The sequence below is a fragment of the Pelobates fuscus genome, chromosome 5 (genome assembly GCF_036172605.1).
Source record: "Pelobates fuscus isolate aPelFus1 chromosome 5, aPelFus1.pri, whole genome shotgun sequence".
NCBI lineage: Eukaryota > Metazoa > Chordata > Amphibia > Anura > Pelobatidae > Pelobates > Pelobates fuscus.
This window is the reverse complement of record NC_086321.1, coordinates 155,604,440-155,626,892: the sequence shown is the minus strand read 5'-3', so window position 1 is coordinate 155,626,892 and position 22,453 is coordinate 155,604,440. Positions and strand designations below refer to the sequence as shown.

The window sequence follows — 22,453 nt, the reverse complement described above, 5'->3', positions numbered from 1 at the left end:
AAATGGCAAATGGAGAACCAGGACAGACACCTGTAACACCAAGCTATATTTGGGGAGAGGGGTTAAATCAGTATATGCTACAATGTTGCAATAAATTACATAATTCTTTTCAGTTAGAGCAACTTTAGAAGGAGCACAAACCTAAAGGAGAATACAAGAAACTCACACAAAAAGTGTAATAAGGGAAGGAAATGATGGCAGTCTTTCTTTCAAGTTATTTTAAACAATTACAGATTTGGTAGTTCTACACATGCTCTGAAATACATGCATAAAACAAAATAAAAAAAAACATGTATTACTGCAGGATCAAACCATTTAAGGAACCAGTGACCTACCGCACACATATACAATTCTACCAACAAGCTAGCCAATATAGTTCAGTATAGCAGACAAATCTCAAATGTTAGCGGAAAAAAATAAATCAAATGCTGAAAAAAATAACCTTTTTAGACCTTTATCAGGACATAAGATTTTAAAAATAAATTAAAGATGAACTTCTGCAAACCAGGATACATACGGTAGTTATATTTTCATTTGTACACTCAAAGTTTTACAACAACCAACTCTGAAATAAAACTCAAAAGTGAAGAAGATGAGTACTGCAATGATCTTGCTGCAAAGGTTTCATTTAGCTACTCTGGAACTAACATTTTTTTTTTTTTTTTTAAAGCACACATTATGCTTACAACATAATGACAAAGTCTGAAAGATACAGCTGTGATACTAAATAATACTCTTACAGCAGGATACTTGGTCTGCAGACTTGAAAATCTGACCCACATACTAAACTTGGATAGGAAAATACTGAACACCACATGGCTTTACAATTAAATATATCAAAACTTGGGATCAGGGCTGGACCCATTTCTGTGTCTGTGATTCCAAACATGGTGTGCCATTTTAATTTTATATTAATTGCCATAAAGGTATTCCTTCATGGTTTAATTCCAAATTGGTAAACTGTACATACATTTGTCCCGCTCTGGATTAATACTGTGTGCCATTTGGCTAATGTGTTATGAGAGCTTTGATTCAATTTATAATACTACCATTTGAATTTTATGGAAAATAATAATAATAATAATAATATCAAATAAAAATAAAAGAAGAAAAAAAAATAACATAGTTTAACTAATTAATAAACATTTTTCTCTTGGTAATAAAAGTAGAATGCAGGACTATATTAGATGATCATACATTTGGTACTGAAATTACATAAAACAAAGCTAACATTTGCATAGCATATGCGCTCTTACAGACTAAATGACCCACACACTAATAATTGACCCGCAGGGAAAAAACCCAACTGCCAAAGCACCCAACCAACGTTAGCACCCACTAAGCAAATGGACTTAAGTCATAAATCAAGCAAAGACTCACCTAATGAGGTGCCAAATCAACCAAGCCGTGATCCAGACAGACTAACACATCACATAACCCATGTTCCCAATATATTTCAATTATTCACCTAACCCCCTCCAGCTCAGCTAGTATGACCCTCTACCCCCTCAGCCTAAAACAAAGTATAAAGAACAGTCTTTTCAAACTGCCGGTGGGTCCCCCTCTGCTTTCAAACGTTCTTTGTATGAAACATACACTTGTCTCCTCCCAGGCAACAAAAGAAAAAAAACTTCACATCCATGGACCATGGGACAAACAGCCTGAGACTCACAGCTCCCCTCCCCCGTATGTCTGCTGAGATGCAATCCCCAGAGCTCCCTGGCTCCGAATGACAAACAAGAGACCACTGACTAGGCTAGATAGCTACAAACCTGGCATAGCAAATCATTTTATAAATTAATTAATTCAGTTTTGAAATTAGTGCTGACTGCAATACCTAAGCACCCAGCTGGATTTAAAAATAAAATTGCAAAGCACTGCACAGTTTCCCTAAGCTGTGACAGTCTACATTTCCCCCAAACAAGACTGTAAACACCTGAATCCTGAACAATACGGTGGTGATCCTCAAATCAGATGGAAATATGAAATGGAATCTCACACTTTAAATCCATTTGGGGTTTGTTAATGTGCTGGTTGAGAAATAACTAGGGGGCACAAGCAAAGTAAGTGATTTATGTATTCTAGTAACCTCTTTCAGCCGGCAGAAACTCAATTACCTGTGGCCCATGAGGGAACATCTTCAACTAACGAGCCTCAACGCATAAGCACGTCCTTATACGGTAGATAAAATCCCACTCACATCCCCATGGTTCCCAATCCTTCATAGTGACAACGTGGCAGAATGCTTCATTTTCTGGATTTACATCCCTTAAGAAATCTTTTCGTTTGATCAAAAATGTCTATCAGAAATGCAATCCCTTTCTATCACATAACTTCAAAACAGATGTGATCTAACTCAGGAATCATGTCACCTTAAAAATACTGATAGACCATTCATCCACTAGATTCTGAGCTACATCACAGCACCTATGTCTGTTAATGCATAGTAGTATATTAGATTTACGTATAGGCAGGTGTATGAATGGAAAAGGCCAACCAAGCGTATGATTTAAAAAACGATGCCATTTAGCAGACTATTGTGATGGTAAAATTGAGTTGCACAGAACAAGGTATATTTGAAGGTCATGTTACAAAGACCATGTAGCCGTCTGTGAGCACAACTAAACAATATTTAAGGTGAGCATCGTGGCCTGAAGATGAAATTTAAGCCTGGCTGTGCCTTCATAAGAACAACAACAACACAGCTTATTTAGTGAAATGTCTTATCATTTTCATAAGATTTTACACCATTACAAATAAATAAAATATATAGTGAATAATTACAAAGGGTATAAAAATGTACATCAAACATTGTGATGCAAATAGACTACTGGATAAAGAAGGTCATGTTTTTGACCTGAAGCATTCATTTCCCAGGTTACAACAAACATTGAGCTATGCCAGAAAACATATGTTTTAACTGGCTAAAAGCACACCATGTTAGCACAGTTTTATTAGATATAACTGGTGGAATATTTTTTAGCCATGTTCACTAAATAGGATTTATCATCCGAACAAATATTTTGCACAAACTAAAAAAGGAATATGACAAACACTGAGCAATAGTGTAGAATAGAGTATAGAATACAGGACATACACTTTCCAGAGTTCTAAATATCCATTAGTTACATGATTGATCCCAATGTCTTGAACTTCACATTTGTTTTTCTACATACTTGTAAGGCACCATATTTTAAATTTTAGAAATTAAAATTATATATATATATTTTAATTACACTATGTGCATCACACTCACATCACACATGAAATCTCACCAAAGCTTTTATATCTCTTTATCTCTATTAATATTTTATGTCAATGAGCACTGAGCAAAGGTTAATCTCAAATACCTGTTGTCAATTGGAGGCCATCTTTGGTTTAGACGTGGTGTACAGATCTTATGTACAAAACAATGATAAAGTTTAATGCAACTCTAAAGAAACGTTCTAAAACCAATAGAGTTTCCCATCAGCCTTTGCGTAATTTATAAAACTCATACTCTAGCACCCTGACCATTTCAACTATTACCAACTAAACCGCCTGTCACAAAAAAATAATGAACATATTCATTGTACAGCGCTATGGAATTTTGCTGGCGCCATATAAATAATAAAATAATAATAATAATAACACATCAGCACAGCTCACTGCAATTTTTATTGGTTACCCGCTATCTGCAGGAATGTAAAGAAATGAGAACTACAAACGTACCGTTTTTGAGTCCAGCTCATGCCTTGATTGAGCCAAAACTTTGTCCACTCCAGCCTGGTCCATAAAAGTCACGAATCCAAACCCCCTGGAGCAAAGTGAAAAAATTGTAAATAAGTAAAAGGCATTTTGGTTCTATTTCCATGGGTTTATTCAAATGCATGAGCTAAATCTCACCTGGATCTTTTTGTCAGCGGGTCTCTCATAACAAGACACTCCTTGACATCCCCGAACTGACTGAAATACTCTCGCAGGCCCTCTAAAAAGAGGAAGGGAGCATCCCAATTTAGTGGAGGAGGTAAATCCCACAATGCAACACAAACTCCAAAACATCAATTTTAAAGAAATGGAGAGAATATATGGAAGGCCACAAAAAGGAGGCAGTGGGATTAAGAAACAAAATGGTGGAAGTACGTGACAAGGGGGCATGCAAACGCAAGAAGCAATCTCACACCTTAAACACACATTACATATTCCGTTATGGTCCCCAGTTAACCAGTCAGTGCTTACCTTGTGTTGTCTGCCAGCTAAGACCCCCGATGAACATTTTGCTGGAAACGTAACAAGAGCAAGGCATGAAGAGATAGGAAATAATTATAGTCATAAAATATGCTATATTTGTTAAAAAAATATAGTTAAGAACATTAAAAAGTGAAATGTTTGCGTACAAATTAGAGAGAAAATTCGAATGGAATATGAACCTCTAACACAGATTATGAACTGCTAGTACATGCTACTTGCCTATTATCAGAACACACAGCATGCTCAAACTTAAAAATATAAAGATTTTAAAAAAGTATTTAAAAGCACACACACATTCCAAAACCTCAGAAGCTTGGTGTCAGTAATTTACGGTGGTCATTCAATTGTTTACCGACACCAATGGACCGGTTCTATTGGCTATCAGCTAAACTTTGACACCAATAAAGAAATTTAAGTTTATCCATTTGCCTTTCCAGTTATTGTAATGCTGGTGCTGTAGAGACTAATATGATACTCTTAAAAATGTCACACTTTGGGGAAAGTTGCTTACAACATTTTTGAAAGTTCTGCAACCGTGTTTAATTATTCCAGTGCATTTATAATAATTACCATAATGGGCGCAGTCCTTCTATTAAATGTGCTTAATATATAATCAGATATACACACTATACACATCACCACCTTATACTAACTGATATTCCTAACTGGGTTGTTGTACCAGGTGTACACACATATGCAATGCAAAATATTTGAGTGGTTCATTATGGCTTAAATCTGGGAATATTGTAGTGGAATGACTAAATATCCAATAAACAAGATATTAAACATGCACATTTTTTATTTTTTTCTAAATTTCAGTACATTTGTCAGTTTATCAATTTAATGGCTGGCTGATGTAACCCTCATATGGTCCCAACATTCCTAAATATCATATAGGCATCTCCAAAAAAATCTACCGTAACTTTCTAGACATATCAATGAGTAATACAAAAACATATTTCATGATGGAACTGGAAAAGTTTGCCATCCAGCAGGCAATCATGAAATCCAAAATGTTTTGGTGGAAAGATGTCACATAAAAAGAGTTTTTATATGCATTAGTAGTAGATAAGGTTCCAAGCAGAAATTCTTACATTAAAGTATGTGGAACATTGTGATAAAGAGAGAAACTTGGGCACTCATACAATTCAAAATTATAGAAAAAGGGAACTTGTAATAATGAAAAACGTGGTAGGTATGGTACTATATGGGTCATTCTTTTCACAAGGGTGAATTTTTGTCCATCGTAAATAGGAAATATATCAACAAATCTATAACTCAAATGCTTGGACTACAAATGAAACATGCTAATTAGGCATAACTTGCATAATTAGATTTGTTTTACTCAGATACTCAGATTTTTGTTTTCCTCTACAATTACTACATTCATAGCGGCCATGGAAATAGTCCAAGGACAATGGGCTGTGGTACTGTTAACACACTAGCTGAAAGTTAAGCTAATAAAGTATTACCAATACAACACTGGTTAAGAGAACCTAAAATGTAGCACCTCAGCGCACCAATGTTTTCGCACTTATATAAGTGTCTATTATGAACTGTGCCTTCAATTTGAGATTGTTAGTAGTACATTCAGTTTTTACATGTCCCGTTTACGGCCCCCAGTAACTTTATTTTCTTCACAAGTGCCAGGCTAGTGGGAACTTCCAGTCAAGTTGGGTGACTATAAAGTACTAATTAAAATATACTGCATGACAATGAATAACTATTGATGGATCAGGCAACTAAGTATTGTCAGTATTAAAAGTAATAGAAATCTGTTACTACTAAACACAGTGGGGGGTCATTAATTGTTACTACTCTAGGCTAACAGGGATGAAAGGTGACTGATCTTAATCAGTAGAACAGCGGAAAGAAAGGCTAACACATTTTATTCTAATAATAATAATAATAAGAATAATAAAAAAGTGATAACTTCAATGATAACTGAGAAAGAAGCAAATTGCATTTTTTGTTCAAGCAGACAGATCCTAGGCAGCACCTGGTTAGCACAGAGTAAAAAGCAGGGGTGGCCAAAGGCAGACCTCTCCAGTTGTTGTAGAACTGCAACTACCATGATGCTTTGCCAGCATTTAGGCTGGCAAAGCATCATGAGAGTTGTAGTTCTCCAGCAGCTGGGTGTCTACCTTACGGCCACCCTTGTAGTGAAGTGACTTTTCTCGCAGGATCCTCGTTCCCAGTTAGCCATGAAATGCACACTATTGGAATCACTGCTACATCACTTACATGCTGTGCTCTCACAATATAGCTTACATCTGCAAAGAGTAACAATGAGTTCCTGTTAAGAGAGCGGGCAGAAAACACAATATACCTGGTAACAATGAGCTCTCCCCCTCCCCAGTGAAAGTTACCCATCTGACCCTCACACTCACTCACAGCAGCCTGGAGGTGCCCAGGTACCTCCCCCTCCACCATGCCCCCCTCCAGCCCAGCCCGGGGATGGGAGCCCTGATGGCACGGGGGAAGAGGGAGCATTGCAGGGGCCCCTTACCAAGGATCGTGCGCGGAGTCCGGGGGCGACAGTCCAGGCTGGGGCGCTTCTGTCTCCATTCGGTCTGTGGCGGCTCCTGAGAGCGGAGGCAGCTCCCGGGACAAGAGGATGGGAAGGGACGGCATGGCCACGCCCCCTGCCCGAACATCCCACCCCGGGTAGGCAGCACAGGGAGCTTATTCCTATTAACCACGCCCACAGACTGGATGTAAACCACGCCCCCAGTGCAATAAACCCCGCCCTGGCACCTGCCCGCCTCCCCCCCCCCTCCCCTACTGAGCCAGCTTGCCACTGACTGTCCCTAAAGCCACTGCAAATGATGTGGGGGTGGGGAGGACATTCCACCCTCACTAACATATCAACCAAAAACTACCACCATTAACACCTATATCCACCTTCTCTCCAGTGCCATCACTGAAATCCTGTGCTCAGCCACAGCACTTGGGCACAACTCCAAAAAAGTGCATGCAGAGCAATTCTAATGGGATTAGCAATGGGAATATTTTACTAAGAGGTTATTTATTGTAGAAACGACAAAAACCAGCTCAAATTAAAACATCCCTCCTTATGATATACACAGTATTATTATTATTTCTTTATATAGAAACAACACACTCTGAAGACACAGATAATAATGCGGAGAGCATTATTTAGTTTGACATAAAGCAGAATAAAAGAGGAGGCTTTGAGAGAACTATCAACATTCTAAACAAAACAAAAAGTGGCAAAACTAAACTAGTTTTCAAATTTGACTTTTTGGCCTACAGTTTGTAATGTGGTCTTTGGTTTATGACATGGAAGATAAACCTTACAACATATACAGATTTCTAGAGTGTTATTGCAGATAAGCATTCAATATTTATAAATCAAATCTTCTAACATCCAAAATATAATGTAAACAGAAGGTAACGAAAATGTACTGTTTGTGATTAACTTAATATAATGATAACAAAAAAAAAATCAATAACACCCAAACTAGTCATTACTAATTAGGGCTACTAAATTCATTGATTTATTTTATCATAACGTGTAATTAAAAGGGCAGTATGGCCATGATAGTATTACTAACATAATAATTGCAGTGGACAACAAAATGATAACTCTGAGTCACCTATCTATACAACATAATCTTTAGTTAATTCTATTATAACAAATATATTATACAATGGTGACTTTTTGTTTGGACCCAAATTCCACCATTCTCAGATCTAACATGAGTATTCAGTAAAGTGAGAATTCAAAGTGAACTTCACATTTACCACCAGAGAAGCTGTACTGAAAGCATAGCTTTTTTGGGCTATAAATTTGAAATTCACTTTTAATTCTCACTTCCGTGAATAACCCTGAAAATTATTTCAGGATTTTAGGAAAAATATTTTAGGATGAATTTAAACACAAATACAAGCAATGCTTTGAACTTGTATCTTTTTCTATAGGCTGATAAACTTTATTGATGTCAACCATTTTAACATTTATTTACAGGAAAACATTAGATGCAATTTATAAACCAGTACAATACACCTTCATTTTGTATTAATCTTGTAAACTGCATCTGATATCTAAAGTGTTCACTCACAAAACAGGGGTTACATAGTTGGATATGAGTTACATAGTTGGATTTTTTGGCCTTGACTTTGTAACACAATTGGCAATCCATCAAAGTTATCTGACTTGTAAATAAACCCATAAGTGTGCTTAGGATGTTTAGATAATTACACAGTTTTATAAATAAAACTTTTAAAAGGCACTCCAGGCACCCATACATGATACCTTCATCTGTGTGTTATGTTTGTTAGTTAAGCTTAGTGAATTTTTAGTAAACTTCTTTGTTGTTTTATTTTGGTTTTGTTAAATTGTTTAGACCCACAAGTCTACCCTTTATGGCCATCTCTCCCTTCCAACCTGCAGTGTTTTATTGTATGATCCAAAAATTCTGATGTATGAGTTATTGAGTGTTTTAGTTCAGCTTTTATTACATATGGTGCCAGGAGTTCCCTGGAGATGTCCCAAGTTTATATGTGTGTTTTCAAATGTTATCGTAGGTCCCATTGGTCACATTTAGCCAATGAATTAGATCAAGGTGACAGGGTATTTCTGGCACCATAACAACTACATATGGCTGTAGTGTTAATGATGCTTAAAGTTCCCTTTAATTTGATCATCTCTAACTCTATAATGCATTTAACAGGAACAGACACTTCTCTGTAAATTACACCTTAAATAAACCATTGAAAATCACCTATAACTTGTGTTAGAGAGAACCCTGGGCACCATAACAACTTCATCAGAATTAAGTTCCTATCGTGCCAGGAGGTCCCAGACACCTGCTTACCTTTGCGGGTTAAATCTTTCATGAGCGGTTTAACATTGAAGTCTTCTCTCCACCTCTGCCCTCCACTGCTCTCTTTAAACAGGAATCCTCAAACAGGGATGCCACTGAATGACAAAGAGCATCAGCTTCTGCTCTAAACCAATCAGTAGCTTCCCATTCAAAACGGATTGAGATACATACATATTTTTCACAAATCACTTTTATCAGTGGGGAGCTACTGATTGGCTTAAAGTGTCAGCTGCCACTCTCAGCACATCAGCAGGGCAATGTCTGAGGCAGTCCTAGGTTTCCTGTTTGAACAATCTGAGAGCAGCGTTAGGGCAGGGCTAAATGGCAATGCAGAGAGGACTCAGGGGTTAAACCCCTAAAGGTAAGTCAACACCAGGTACTTTTTGGTACCATAACAACTTCCTGTCAATTAAGTTGTTATGGTGCCCACAGTATTCTTTTAACTTTTTTTTCCATCTGATGCTTCTTTTTCTTTTCAATATATAGTAAAGCATTTGAAAATTTCTTCACAATGCAGGTCAGTCAAGGAACAACCTGGGCAAAGATTGAAAATGTGCAGACATAGAAACATTTTATTTTTCTCTTCTTCTCTAGATGCTTTGTCTATGCTCGCTGCCAGGTGCAAACAGCAGAGCTTATAACAATGAACTAAGATGGAGGCGCCCAGCTGTAGAATAAAGTTGTGTGAATTTCTACATTTAATTTTACTTTCTTGACCTAACAAATATATATTTGTTAAATATAGGGGATACCTAGACATGACATATCAAAAGAAAATCATGGGAAATTACAGTTTTACTTTGAAAATTATTCAAATCCAAGCTAAAAAGAAAAGAGTATAGTAATTATTTTTACTGAAATTTAATCAGAATTGGTTGTGGGCCTGAAAACTGAGAGTGTGTGTACATTTTAAGAAAGTGATGAATAAGAATATACTTTACTGGGTTTTTATGCTTACATTTCTGGGTGTTTGCCAGTTGTTACTGTGTAGTTATATTTTACAAAACACGAATTTACCTACTGTAGGTACTAAAATGATAGACAAAATGTTGCACATTAACTCATTAGGAAGACATGTCAGTTATTAGTGAAAGAGAAAAAACAGCTCATCAATGGCATCCTTAGGGCATTAATTACATCCATACGCACCTTAGCAATTTGAGCTGCTATACAAACAGATGCACTGCTAGCAGTCAATCTGGAAGCACTGTATCTTGTGTATACCTAATAATAACAACGCAGAAAAGTCATATTCACCAGGATGACCTTGTAACGTGCTGCATACATGTACATTTTACCTAACACATAAAACACAGTTAGTGTTGGCCAACTGAAAGAAATATATCAGGTTATTCATAAATAACCAGGTTAATCACTAAGATGCATTTCTACAACAGATAATTGAGCATTTGAAACACTCCTGGTGCACCCATAGATTTGAATACAAGCATTTGTATTTCAGATTCTACATTTATACTGAAAGATGGAATGCCAGCGTCTTACCTGCCACAATTAGCTTCACTCTTTCTTTTTTACTTAATACTGTTTTATTTTTAACCAACCTTTATCCCCACTGGTACTCTGTTCACAAAACAGTGGTAAGGAAATTAATTGTGCAACACATTCTAATGCCAATTATGGAATGTTAAGATACAGAGTACATTATTTGGTGCCGCAAATCCATCTTACTAAAATCAGCACATTATAATGCATTAGGTTCATTTTTCCAACTATGTGATTATCATTGTCATATGCTGACATACGTAAGATGAAAAATATCTGAAAGCCACAGAAACGTTCCTTCTTTACAGGTTCATAATCATATCTCTGGAACAGCTCTGGAAAACTGGAAAGCACCATACTCTGATGAGGTGTTCAAAGTATGGAATGCATTAGACAGTGGACCTGGTATCCATACTTTGTTGTATCCCCTGTGGTCTACAGTCACTTTTCCTATCAAGAAATAAATGTTTTATTTATTTATTAAGGGTCGAGGCTGTCTTTTTTGGCATGTTCCTGGCTGGGGTCTGATCAATTGGTTAAGTTCGAAAGATCCCATACTACCTAAGCAGAATGCACTCCATCTGCCCACACCCCTGAGTCCACTACTAGCACTTTTATCTGTATTCTCAGTTGAAAAGTGTCAAGCAGCCTTCTTCATAATTGTTAAACACACTTTCTGAAAACATAAAACTTTCAATATGTTTGAAAGCTCTGGAAAGGTCACAATCCCCATATCCAAAATCAAACTGCTAATTTTTATATATTTGTTTTAAATATATATTTGATTCCCTTCAACAGTAAAGGCAAATCTCATTATATTATGATGGTATAACAAGTATTAAAGAGGTTAAACCTATAATTTTGCATCTGTACTGCAGGAGTATCCCAGAACATATTATAAAACAAAACAACTATCAATGTATTCTTTCTGGTAAAACAATTTCTAAATAATTACATTCAACTATTTCCACTGAATTTACATATTCAATAGGAGTAAATGCTATAAGAAATTAACAAGTTGGCTGTTAATCAATACCTAATTTGAAACAAGTAACCCTCTACTAAGCAGTCAGTCAAAAAAATGTAGGTGCATATTATGGTTTACCTATCCATTTGTGGAAGCTTGACCCACTGGTATCTTTAGTTCCCTGGCTATGGGTGCCTTGCCCTTCCCCCTCGAAACCATACAAAGTCCAATGCCAATGTAATCTTACTTCATGTCCCCGAAATATACACTGCCAATGATATGTCTAATCGTCTCAACATTAAGTTTGTTAAACATATCCCCAAAATATGGATTGACAGATAGACATGTATAACTCTGCCTCCAGTAGCAAAAGTGGGGCGTCATTAGCGAGCCTGGAACTCTGAGTTGCTAATGTTAGTACTGTGTATACTGAATGTCTGATGTCAGCATGGTGGTGACAGTTGTAAAATGGCGGCATGGAACACCACCTTCGTGACGCCTATGTCCTTGCTTCAGCCCACTTTCCCTGACATTCTCTCCTCCCCCCCCCCCCCGCCCTTCCCCCCTGTGTTGGGGAGTGATGTCAGAGGATCAGGCTGCAGGGAGATCCTGGCCTAAACAAGGAAGAGCAAAAAGTTCTAGTGTTTTATTTTTTTTTAATTGGGGGCAGTGGACAAGCACAGCATGGTTACTCTGTTGTATGAAAACACATTTATTTTGGTTGGACCAATCCTATAAAATAAAAAATAACAATAATGGGCAAGAAAAATCTACATAGTCTAGTCACCCAAAAAAAAGTTTCTACATATATATATACACAATGGGACCTCGGTTTACAAACGCCTTGGTCAACATAATTTTCGGTTTACAAATGAAAATCCATAGAAAAAAATGCCTCGGTTTACAATTTTTTTCTCGCAATACAAAGCAAGTTTCCCCAGGATGCATTGCACCTGGGATGTTTATAGCACCGTCCCCTGCATGCTGGAGCCTGAGGGTGGCACGTGGCGTCGAGTGTGGAGGTGTTGGAGCGGCTTTTGCATCAAGTTTTGGAGCCATTCTGGAAATAGTTTTCAGTTGTTTTGGGACTTTTTGGTGCATTTCTCAAGCTGTGGAAAGGTAGGGAGCTGAGCTTCGTCGTTTGCATGCCTTTTATTGTGTGTTCTGCATTGTGGGTTGATTTCCATGCCAGCTCATTTTGACTTTTTTCTGACCTCCAGAACGGACTAATTGGTTTTCAATGCATTCCTATGGGAAACCGCGTTTCGGTTTACAAATGTTTCACAATAAGAAACATCCCAGAGAATGCATTAAGTTCGTAAACAGATCTTTATATATATATATACTGTACCTTGCACACAAGCTAACAATTGCTGCAAAAACCGGGTGCATTACCAGGGCCAAAGATATCCAAAATACAAATAGTATGGCTGCACTCACGGAAGTTTTCTTATTAAAATATAGCTTTTAATGAAGTTCCATAAAAATCGACGTTTCAGTCCATCATGTGGACTTTCATCAGGATCGAAGTCACTGATAATGATTTTAGAAAAATGAAATGTAATAGGATGAGATACATTCTATTAGAAACATATGTTTCAAAATGTGTACGGATGCTTATGAAGGATACCCTTGTTCAGATTTTTTTTCAACCATTACATTTCAATTAGCAGTAAGTGCAATTGTTGTCACACTGGCATCATCAATGATACACCCTTCTTGAGATTTCAAAAGATTATCTTCTACTTTTACATTTACTTTAACTCCATAATAATTATTATTTTAACATATATATAGTAGATATACAAACATTGCAGTATTCAATACAAAATGGATACAGACTTCTTACAAAGTAAAGCTTAAAATTGATTGTATTTTTTTTTTTTATCTACAAGAGTACTTTACGCTACTTCCAGTGCCCAAATGAGATATATGAAATAATATTATTATCAAGCAGACATTAGTTTCACTCTAGTCTAAGTTTCATATGGTTCTGCAGCCCTCTGATAACCTAGTGTAGCAAAGGAATAACAAGGTGCTGATCCTTGGAGCTTAGAGGACTCCCAGTCTTGCCAACTGCTGTCAAGGAAACCTGCAGCTGACATCACCGTATGTGTATTCCTTATTAGATCTTAGGTTTTTTTTTTGTTTGTTTTTAAAGATCAAGAAGATCACTTTAACCATCTAAGACCTTGATTTAATATTGTTAAATAAGCTTTTTTAATTATTTCATATTTTTGGATAAACTTAAAAAAACAAAAAAATAATTATATATATATATATATATATATATATATATATATATAAAACATATTTGTTACTGCAAATCTAAATATTAAAATATTTTTCTAAATATCAAACGATTTATCCAAAAATATTTAATCATTGAAAAGGTTGTCCAAAAATATTAAATTGAGGCCTTAATGTTTATATTGCTGAACTGATATTTTACTATTGTACTTTTTTGTTTGCTAAATGCAACCTACACCCTTTCAAAATCCAATGCACAGTGAGAAAAAAACAAAAAACAAACTCAAAAATAATATAAAATGGTGTGCATCAGTGAGTAGGTCATATAAAACAAACACAGTCAGAGAAGACTTCCTTTGTAGCACACTGTTTTGATGGTCTGTTTAAAGGGACACCTCAAGCACCATAACTACAGCTCATTACTACAGTAATTATTGTGCATTCTTTCATGGTTTTTAAGTAGTTTGACAAAAAAAATTATACTTCTAGCACCCAAAACTTATGCTTGGGATGTGATAATGGGGTATCACTATCTTTTTATTAGTCCAAAACTTTGATATAGAGTAAGCAGGATTTGGCCGCTCCCTAGTTAGCACCAAATTGCTGCAACTGAGATGGTTACCAGTGGTTTGGCTCAGCCAAACACTACTTATCCTCTAATTCTGGTTTATGTGGGTTGATCTGATCTTATTCCACAAATCTCTGTCCAACAAAATTTATTGGATATTTACCTCAGTCTTGAGCAGCATTCACAATTATCACGTGTGAAGCTTGGAACTGCTGAATAAGCTGGGAGTAGCCATACTGTGGTTGCTATCATGTTCCTGACAGCTGTATTGACAGCCTTGTCTACACAGTGTTTGCAGGGAGAGTGGGCACTCACACAATGTGCACTAATGCACATATATTTTGGCATAGAAGTTTAAAAAAATGTGTCCTTATATTCCATCAGAAAAAAGGAACAATACCAAAAGGTGCATATGTTGTTATCGTGCTTGGAGACTTACTACATATATTGGACTTTGCTAAAACATGGAACATCTCTAAAGTCAAGTGGTCCGTGTATTCACAAAGTTTTGACTTTCTGCTCGGCTATACTCGGGTATGCTCACATACCATGAGATAAGGAATACTCAGAGAACTCATTATTTACGCAGCATCCCGAAACTTCAAAGTATAACTGATGAACCAAAGACAATAAATAAATAAAATAAATCAACTTAGGAGATTTTGGGTATGATTTAACATTGCCAGCATGTAAAGCAAATAGACAACAACTAAATTATTAGCAACTTTGATTTCATGTCTACATGAAATACATTAGTGCTCACTCAAAGCAAATCCTGATTGCTATGTTTTCATTATAGGAATTAAGCTGCTAGTCACTACCTCCAATTATACTGTATATGCAAAAAACACCTTCTTTTCCATGATAAATCTCCCCAAAAGAGCCTTAAACATGGTTTAGACACAAAACTATACTCATACCCTCCTAGCATCCTTACCAATCTAAATATCTATTTCAGAGTTGTTTCATGCACAAATAATATATTAGAGGGAACGCTGCCACAAATTGTGATCCAGCAAGCTCCATGCCCCATATGCACTACAGCAGTGCAACACATAACAGATTACCAGCTGACAAATAAATCTAACTCAATGGTACTAAACCAAAAAATTTAATGGGGGCTTTCTTACTGAGCTTGATGGGAGTTGTTGTTAACAGGAAATGAATTTCACAAGCAAAGTTAACTTGAGGAGGACAGAAAATATGGCATGGAATGAGTTTAAGGATAGTTCTAATCAGTTAGGTCAGCTATATTCTTAATAGGCACATTTCAGAGAGCATGTAACCTTTTTAGAGTTCTTTGTGTTGGGATGTCAGTGTGGGGTAGATATGAGTTCAGCTATGGATGCCTTAGAACTCACATGTGAACTTTTTGGTTCTCCTACATATATGTCGGAGAACATAATAGTGAATGAGCCCCAAATGTTGTCATTTAGCCCTTCGGTCACATGTTCCTACTTGATCGGCAGCCACCCGAATCACCAAGTATTTTCTGTCTATCATACTTACTACGATGAGAGCGAACAGTTGGCTGAATCTTCCAAGTGTTGGGGATCCAGGCTAATTACTGTCTCTCTACTGCCTGCTGGAGGAAGGATAAAGTGGCCAAAGTGTTATGGGCACTGTGTTTTCCCCACTATACAAAAATATTTATATCCTATGAGGAGGTGTTGGTGATACCACCTAATGTAAAGTAATGCTCAGCTTTTGTACACTGGAGGAAAGGTGGTCAGTAGCCTTCCCAATGATGTTGCATAGGGTAAGGTGACCATGCTTGAGAAACCCTGTGTAAAGAATAAAGAGACATCCAGGATGATGTAATTGCAGAAAAATGCGCATCTGATTTTAGCAGCATTGCCCGGCAACCTCCCCATGCTCATAGAAGTAGTCCTTGTTTGCAGAACCTGTCTTTCTGCCAATATTTTGGACAGTCTCAATTCTCAATTAGTCCTTTTGCGCCATCTCATCATTTCCCAGGCCTTTTACTTTTAGTAACAGCTATTCCCTCCAAAGAGGCAGACACATTTTCATCTGAGTTAAAGGTTCACTCCAGACCCCTAATGCACTTTAGCTTGCTGAAAAGCTTTATGGGTCCTAAGAGTGTGTCCTATATTTTTAATTTCAATAGAAATTAACACTTTCATAAATTAAACTTGTTACACCCCCTGGCCTTCAAGCAGACAACATGTCCTGTTACTTACCAGCACCTGCAAGGACTGTCTGTGATTGGGCAGCCACAGAAAGTCTGGGTGGAGTTAGAAGGGGAGGGTTTGCAAAGGCAGCAGACAAGATAACTGCAGTTTTTGCTACATGTTTTTAGATCTACCCCAATGAAAAACTGCATAATTAAATGCATGTATGTTTTCATTAGGGGTATATTTACTAAACCGTTATTTTTATTTATTTTGTATTTGGGAAGTGGAGTGTTCCTTTAACCCCTTAATGACACATGACATGTGTGACATGTCATGATTCCCTTTTATTCCTGAAGTTTAGTCCTTAAGGGGTTAAGCTCCTAGCGCGCAAAGGCAGTCCTGAGTCCTCTCAACCTCATGAAAGTCATCTTGTCTGTGTGTCCGAAATATTTGCAACTGTCTCCCTTTGTCTTTTTTTGTGATCTCTCCTCTATTCAATCTAAGTATCTAAAAGGATAGAGGGAAAAGGTAGGATGTTAGTTACTAAAACCTCCCTGTCAAAACACTTTGTTGTCCTTTCTGTCTTTCATTTGTCCCAGTGCCTTCTTCCCATATGCTATACTCCCCTGTCAATCACTCAAGCCACATCTCTCTGTCAGAACTTAGAACTTATTTAAAAAGACACACTGTTAAGAAAATAAAAATATGTATCAACGAGTTTTACACAACTTATTGTAGTTGTTTCATCCTACTACTGTTGATCTGTCCCTCTCACTCTTCCTCCATCTCTTTGAGAACTATCCTCCACGCCTCTGGTTTGTGCTCTGGATCCATGAACATTGGGATCACAGAGAAGCTGCATTTTTATGTGTGTAAATTAACGTGTTACCTTGTTTACCTCTATTTGACTGATTTTTTTTTAAATTAATGTTTTCTTTGCACACACCAAGATCTATTGTGCATTGCTTACCCAAATGCACTTGCATTGGGGGAGGAGGTCTGTTCAATTGAAATTTGCTGTAAAAAAAAATGAAAAGCAAATAGTTTAAAAATTAGAGCTCCAATTTAGTGCCAAACACAGAGTCTGAGCTGCCAGAATGTTAAAGATGCATTCAAAGTTACAAATATCTACAAAAGTAAATTTTCTTGTACCTAATTTTCTTATGCCATAGGTTAGAGGGTGAGTCTTATGGCTCTACTGGCAAATAATTTTAAATTTGTGCTTTAAAGGCTACTGAACTGAATTAAGTGCAGCCAAAGGCAGAGAATAAGATGGATTAATATGTCCTGATAAGTTTCACAAAAACGTAATATCCTACAGGTGTGCAACAACACTTTACCTGGCCCAAAGCCTAATGGTGACATGTAACATTCCTGCCAAGTGCATTGCTACCTAATGTATGCAGTAGTTTATTGTGGAGTATTATAATTTCAGTAGTATATAGAATATTTACAGAAAGCTAGCTGTCTTCCATAGTGCCTCCCATCCTTATGGGAGCCTTTTATTTCCCAACACTGAGGCCTTCTTTCTGTATTGGAACACTCTGTCTAGGAGACACTGTCACTAGAAGAGGTTTGCTGGATGCCCTGTTAACAGGTCACTCTAAACATGCTGCTTTCTTCCCAGCTCTCTATAAGCCTAGATGGCTGAATTTAACTCGTGCCTCGCATAAGAATTCCAGAGGGTGAGAGGGACCTGCCGAGATTACAGGGAGGGTCTGAATAGAAGCTTTTATTCCAGCCAACAAGAGCAGGGAGGGCTTTGTGAGCTCATGTGGGAAGCAGAGACGCATTCACAAGAATTCATTGAGTCACAGGTGGGGGAGCTGGGTCTAAAGTGTCAGGATTTAGGATTTTCTCAAGAGCCAAAAATCTTAAAACTTAACAATACTGATCCAAGGACCTTTTGTTAAAGAGCATTTATGCTATGAATGTCAACAGTGTCATAGTCATTTTATTTACAACCTGTTTATTAGACAATAAGTGTTGGAGTAAGGAACACATTAGGTTTGTATTGCACCCTCCACTTAAATTTCAGATTCAGTAGTCAAAAGGAACACAGAACTAATAGGGGCTCAAGAATCAGGGTAACCTGGTCACGCAAAGGCCTTAAGCCCTTTCCTCTGTCTATTTTATGTACACAATCAGTTCTTCCTGTCTCCCCCCCCTCCCTCCCCATTACACAAACAGCTTCTCAGTATCACTATGTGCTGTACTAGTCCCCTCTGTTAAAAGCCGTTTCCATCTATCTCACGGTGACCTATATACTGCTTGTGGAGATGCTGCATCAATTTAAGGTCAGACCCCTCCTCCCAGTTGATGTAATCAGCTAAAGAAGGAGGTTGGAAATTGGATTGAAAAGCCCAGCGTTAGTGCAGGATGAAGAGGATCTGCAGGGATTGTTATGCTAATCAGCTGAGCTCAGCACTTCCAGTGTCCTTCAGGCTCAGGGAACATTCAACAGCCCCCCAGAAAGCACTCCAACTAAGACCCCGGTCCAACACTTCATAGCTCACATCATGAAAACACATGCCCGCTAGACTGAGTCATCCAACATAAGGCCCTGGAATTTACCTAAAACCTTTAGAACACCCACATGTACTAATAACTCTGTTATAATTTAATGTTTTGATTCCTGATAAATGCGTACTGGATTGTGACATTGTGTGGTTATGGTTATACTGATTATGATGTAGTATATCCATCACTTAGGTGATATACATGGGTTCATGGCACATGTTGGTGCCCTAAGAAGTGGGGGTTGTGGTGAAGTTATTGAGGGCAGCTGCAGCCTGGCAACATGAGTCTGACAATGGGAGTACAGGAGGCGGAATGTTTCCACATGCCTGATCAATGGGAGCGGACAGCAAACAGGAGCTGGGAAAGAGACCCAGAGCCATAGCCCAGCGCCTCCCATCTATCATTCACTCTGCAAGAACTGCAGAGGCCGCTTCCAGGGATATCAAAACACTGTGATCTATAGGTTCCTCTCCTTACCATCCTTTTGGGGCCTGACTTTGCCTCAAACCCAGGTGTCCTCTGAATGACACAGCAGTATAGGATATTATTTATGGTGTGCTATCTACTGTCCTAAGCCATCCAGTATCTCACTTGTCCTTCCAAATATTAGTTTGTCCCTGCTGAATTCTTGGGTAAGATGTGGCAACTACATCCAGTACTACTACATCCAGAGAGAGCAGCCAGGAGCCTTACACTGATTTTGTTGTTTGATGGGCCTTCAAAGCACTGCATTATTATGGCAACTTAAGAGTTAAATATAATGGTTATCACTTGTAAGGTAATGTCCCCATTTTACATACCTAATATATACTTAATAATTAATATTATCAACTGTGGCACTTAAGACATAAAAAGGGCTCACTTGTAAGTAAATAGGTTTATAAAATAAGTTCATAACATGCAACCTACCCATATACCCCTCCCCTTCTCTGTTTCTATCATCTAGCTCCCTCTTTTTGCCCCTCCTCTTGGGCCTGGCTGTCTCTGAATCTAAACTGGGTCACGAGGTTTGAGTGAATGCAGCCTTTTCTAAAAGGTGAATTAAATCCACTTCTTCCAGCAGAAGCTGCGTCACCTTAATTCAGGTGTATAAATAACTCACTGTGATGGGGAGGAGGTACTGTGCTGCCTAACCTGTAATTAGAAACTCTGCCACTCAATTGCACTTTATAGAGACAAAGGGTAGTGGAAGGAGGGCCCTGTTCACAGACCCAACTATTTTGTTCCTAATAAATAATTCAGGATTTCGAAAGCTGATCCAAGCGCCCATCTGTTAGCAGCCAGCTTCGTGTGAGCCAGGGGACCCCCATGGGCACAGCACCCAGATGTGGATAGGAGGAGGGAGAGGGGCTGCCCCATGAAAGCAGGGACACCTGATAATTCAGGTTTCTGGATTACCAGAGAGTCAGGTTTCACTTTAAGTGTTACAAGAAACAAAAAGTAAGATGGCACACTGAAGAAAGAAAATAAAAGAGACACTGCCAAGAAACACAGAGGGCTTTTAGCGAGACAGAAGCAGGAGAAAAAAGGTAAAAAGGATGTACTATTGAGAGACAGAAACTGGAGCATTTTCAAAGCAGCCAAAGAAAGTAGAAACCGAGACTGATATTTGTAGGAGGTACAACAAGAGATGGTAAAAATAATAATGGGGGGGGGGGGGGGGGGGGGGGGCAGGGGGAGGAGCGGTGCAAAAAAGTGAGCAAGAACAAGCAGCTGATTAGAGTGACAGAAGTTGATTCAAATAGCTGCATTTGAGTGCAGATAAAGTTCACAGTGGAAAAAGGAAGGTGGAGGTATTGGTAACAGAAATGATGTAGGTAGCAGTAACACTAATGCACAGACAGATGCTGGTGACACAGACAGTATATGATGTAGGTAGTTCAAACAGGGAGTAATGCAGGGGTTTTATGAGAGAAGATAGTGTAGGGCACAGCAAAATGGAATAACGCAGAAATAGGGGAAGATATTTGTGAAAGAAGTTACAGGCAGCAATAACAGAGTCAGTAATGAATAGACAGACACCAGTATCACTTACAGGATATGATGTAGGTAGCAGTAATACAAGTAATGTAGAGACAGACAATGGTATCACTGATAGAATATGACACAGGTAGCAGTAACAGGCCATATACAGAGACAAGTACAGGTATTACTGATAGAAAATCACCTAGTCAGCAGTAACACAGGGACTAATTCAGAGACAGACACTGACACAGAAGATGAAGCGAAGAGAAGTAGTTGGGCATTAGTTTTGTATGAATGTGAATTTGTCAGAATTTTGCGCAATTAGTTCCTGAATGGGAAACACAAATGAATTAATTGCAATAGCAATTTGGCAAAAATGACTGAAAAATAAAGTGATCGAGACTGAAGCTGCCAGTTTCCTCATTGCAATTAGATTATTTAAACATAGAAGTAGCAGAGCTCCCTGCCACTTCCAACCCCCCTTGTGAAATGAATTATGGACGCTCAGTTCAGGGGAACTTAAGTTAAAATAAATTCCAATATGACATCTTTAGAACCATAAAGCAGGTTTCAATCTTACTGTCATAAAGACTAGCAAGTGGCCAGATATTGCTGCCCATTCACTATACAATAAAGAATACAAATAACTAATAAAGAGAAGGGTCCACCCACTATTTTTTATTATTATCATTTATTTGATGGTAAGTATAAATTGTATTCTTAAAGGGGAACTTAGTTTATTGTACAACCGCTCACTAGGAGTGACATTAGGTAGTCCCCCACATTATTATAAATAGAGTGCCAACCACCACACAAAATGCAGGAGGGGATGGGGGGAGGGCTGGTGGACACTAGCCCCCCCCCTCCTTTTATTAAATATCCCCCACATTATTATTTATTGAGACTTTATTGTATTAGTGATTGGACAGCAATAGCTGTCCAGTCATCAGTCTTTAATGACAGCAAGCAGTCACTGACTGCTAACAATTTAGAAGATATGTCCCTACCCACAACTCCTGCATCTAAACCTCCCTTATACTAATATGGAGTTCTTATCGGTCCCCATAGGCTTTTATGTGTTAATTTATGACTCAGGGGTTTGGGGAACGAACCTGCTTCCATTTTGAAATTCTCACTTTCTGGCAATGAGTAAGAGGATAAAAATGAAAGCAGTTCAATTTTGTTTTCAAAAGAAATTCAGATGAACTGAATCAAAGCATGGATGTAATTCGTTTGGGCTGAATTTTCTGAAGAAAAGCATTCTGATAAATTAAAGTCTAGTAATAAAAAAGTTTATGTAGATGTTAGAAGAAATAATGATGTAAATGGATTTAACAGGCACAGAGACTGGTGTAGGTAACAATAAACAGGATAAAAGTAATAGTAGCCACATTATAAAACATAATGACAGCTGTATCAGAATACAGAAAGATGTATTAAGACAGATGTACTGTACTACAGTTAG

The 22,453-nt window shown here is 37.8% G+C and overlaps 1 protein-coding gene across 6 annotated transcripts in view; it reads right to left on the bottom strand.

The window, feature by feature from the left end:
* MSI1 (musashi RNA binding protein 1) overlaps positions 1-6,856 on the bottom strand; it is a 36,626-nt gene extending 29,770 nt beyond the window's left edge. For 4 of the 6 annotated variants that reach the window (XM_063454581.1, XM_063454583.1, XM_063454584.1 and 1 more), the window contains exons 1-4: positions 6,740-6,856; positions 4,219-4,259; positions 3,886-3,967; positions 3,712-3,796 (exon numbers count right to left, since the gene is read on the bottom strand). In XM_063454581.1, coding sequence (XP_063310651.1) covers positions 3,712-3,796; positions 3,886-3,967; positions 4,219-4,259; positions 6,740-6,798 — 267 coding nt within the window. In that variant the 5' untranslated portion in view covers positions 6,799-6,856. Of the gene's footprint in view, positions 1-1,380; positions 1,529-3,711; positions 3,797-3,885; positions 3,968-4,218; positions 4,260-6,474; positions 6,504-6,739 lie in introns of those variants that run through there. The other 2 variants (XM_063454585.1, XM_063454587.1) reach the window with 2 other exon arrangements.
* Positions 6,857-22,453: the final 15,597 nt, after the last annotated feature.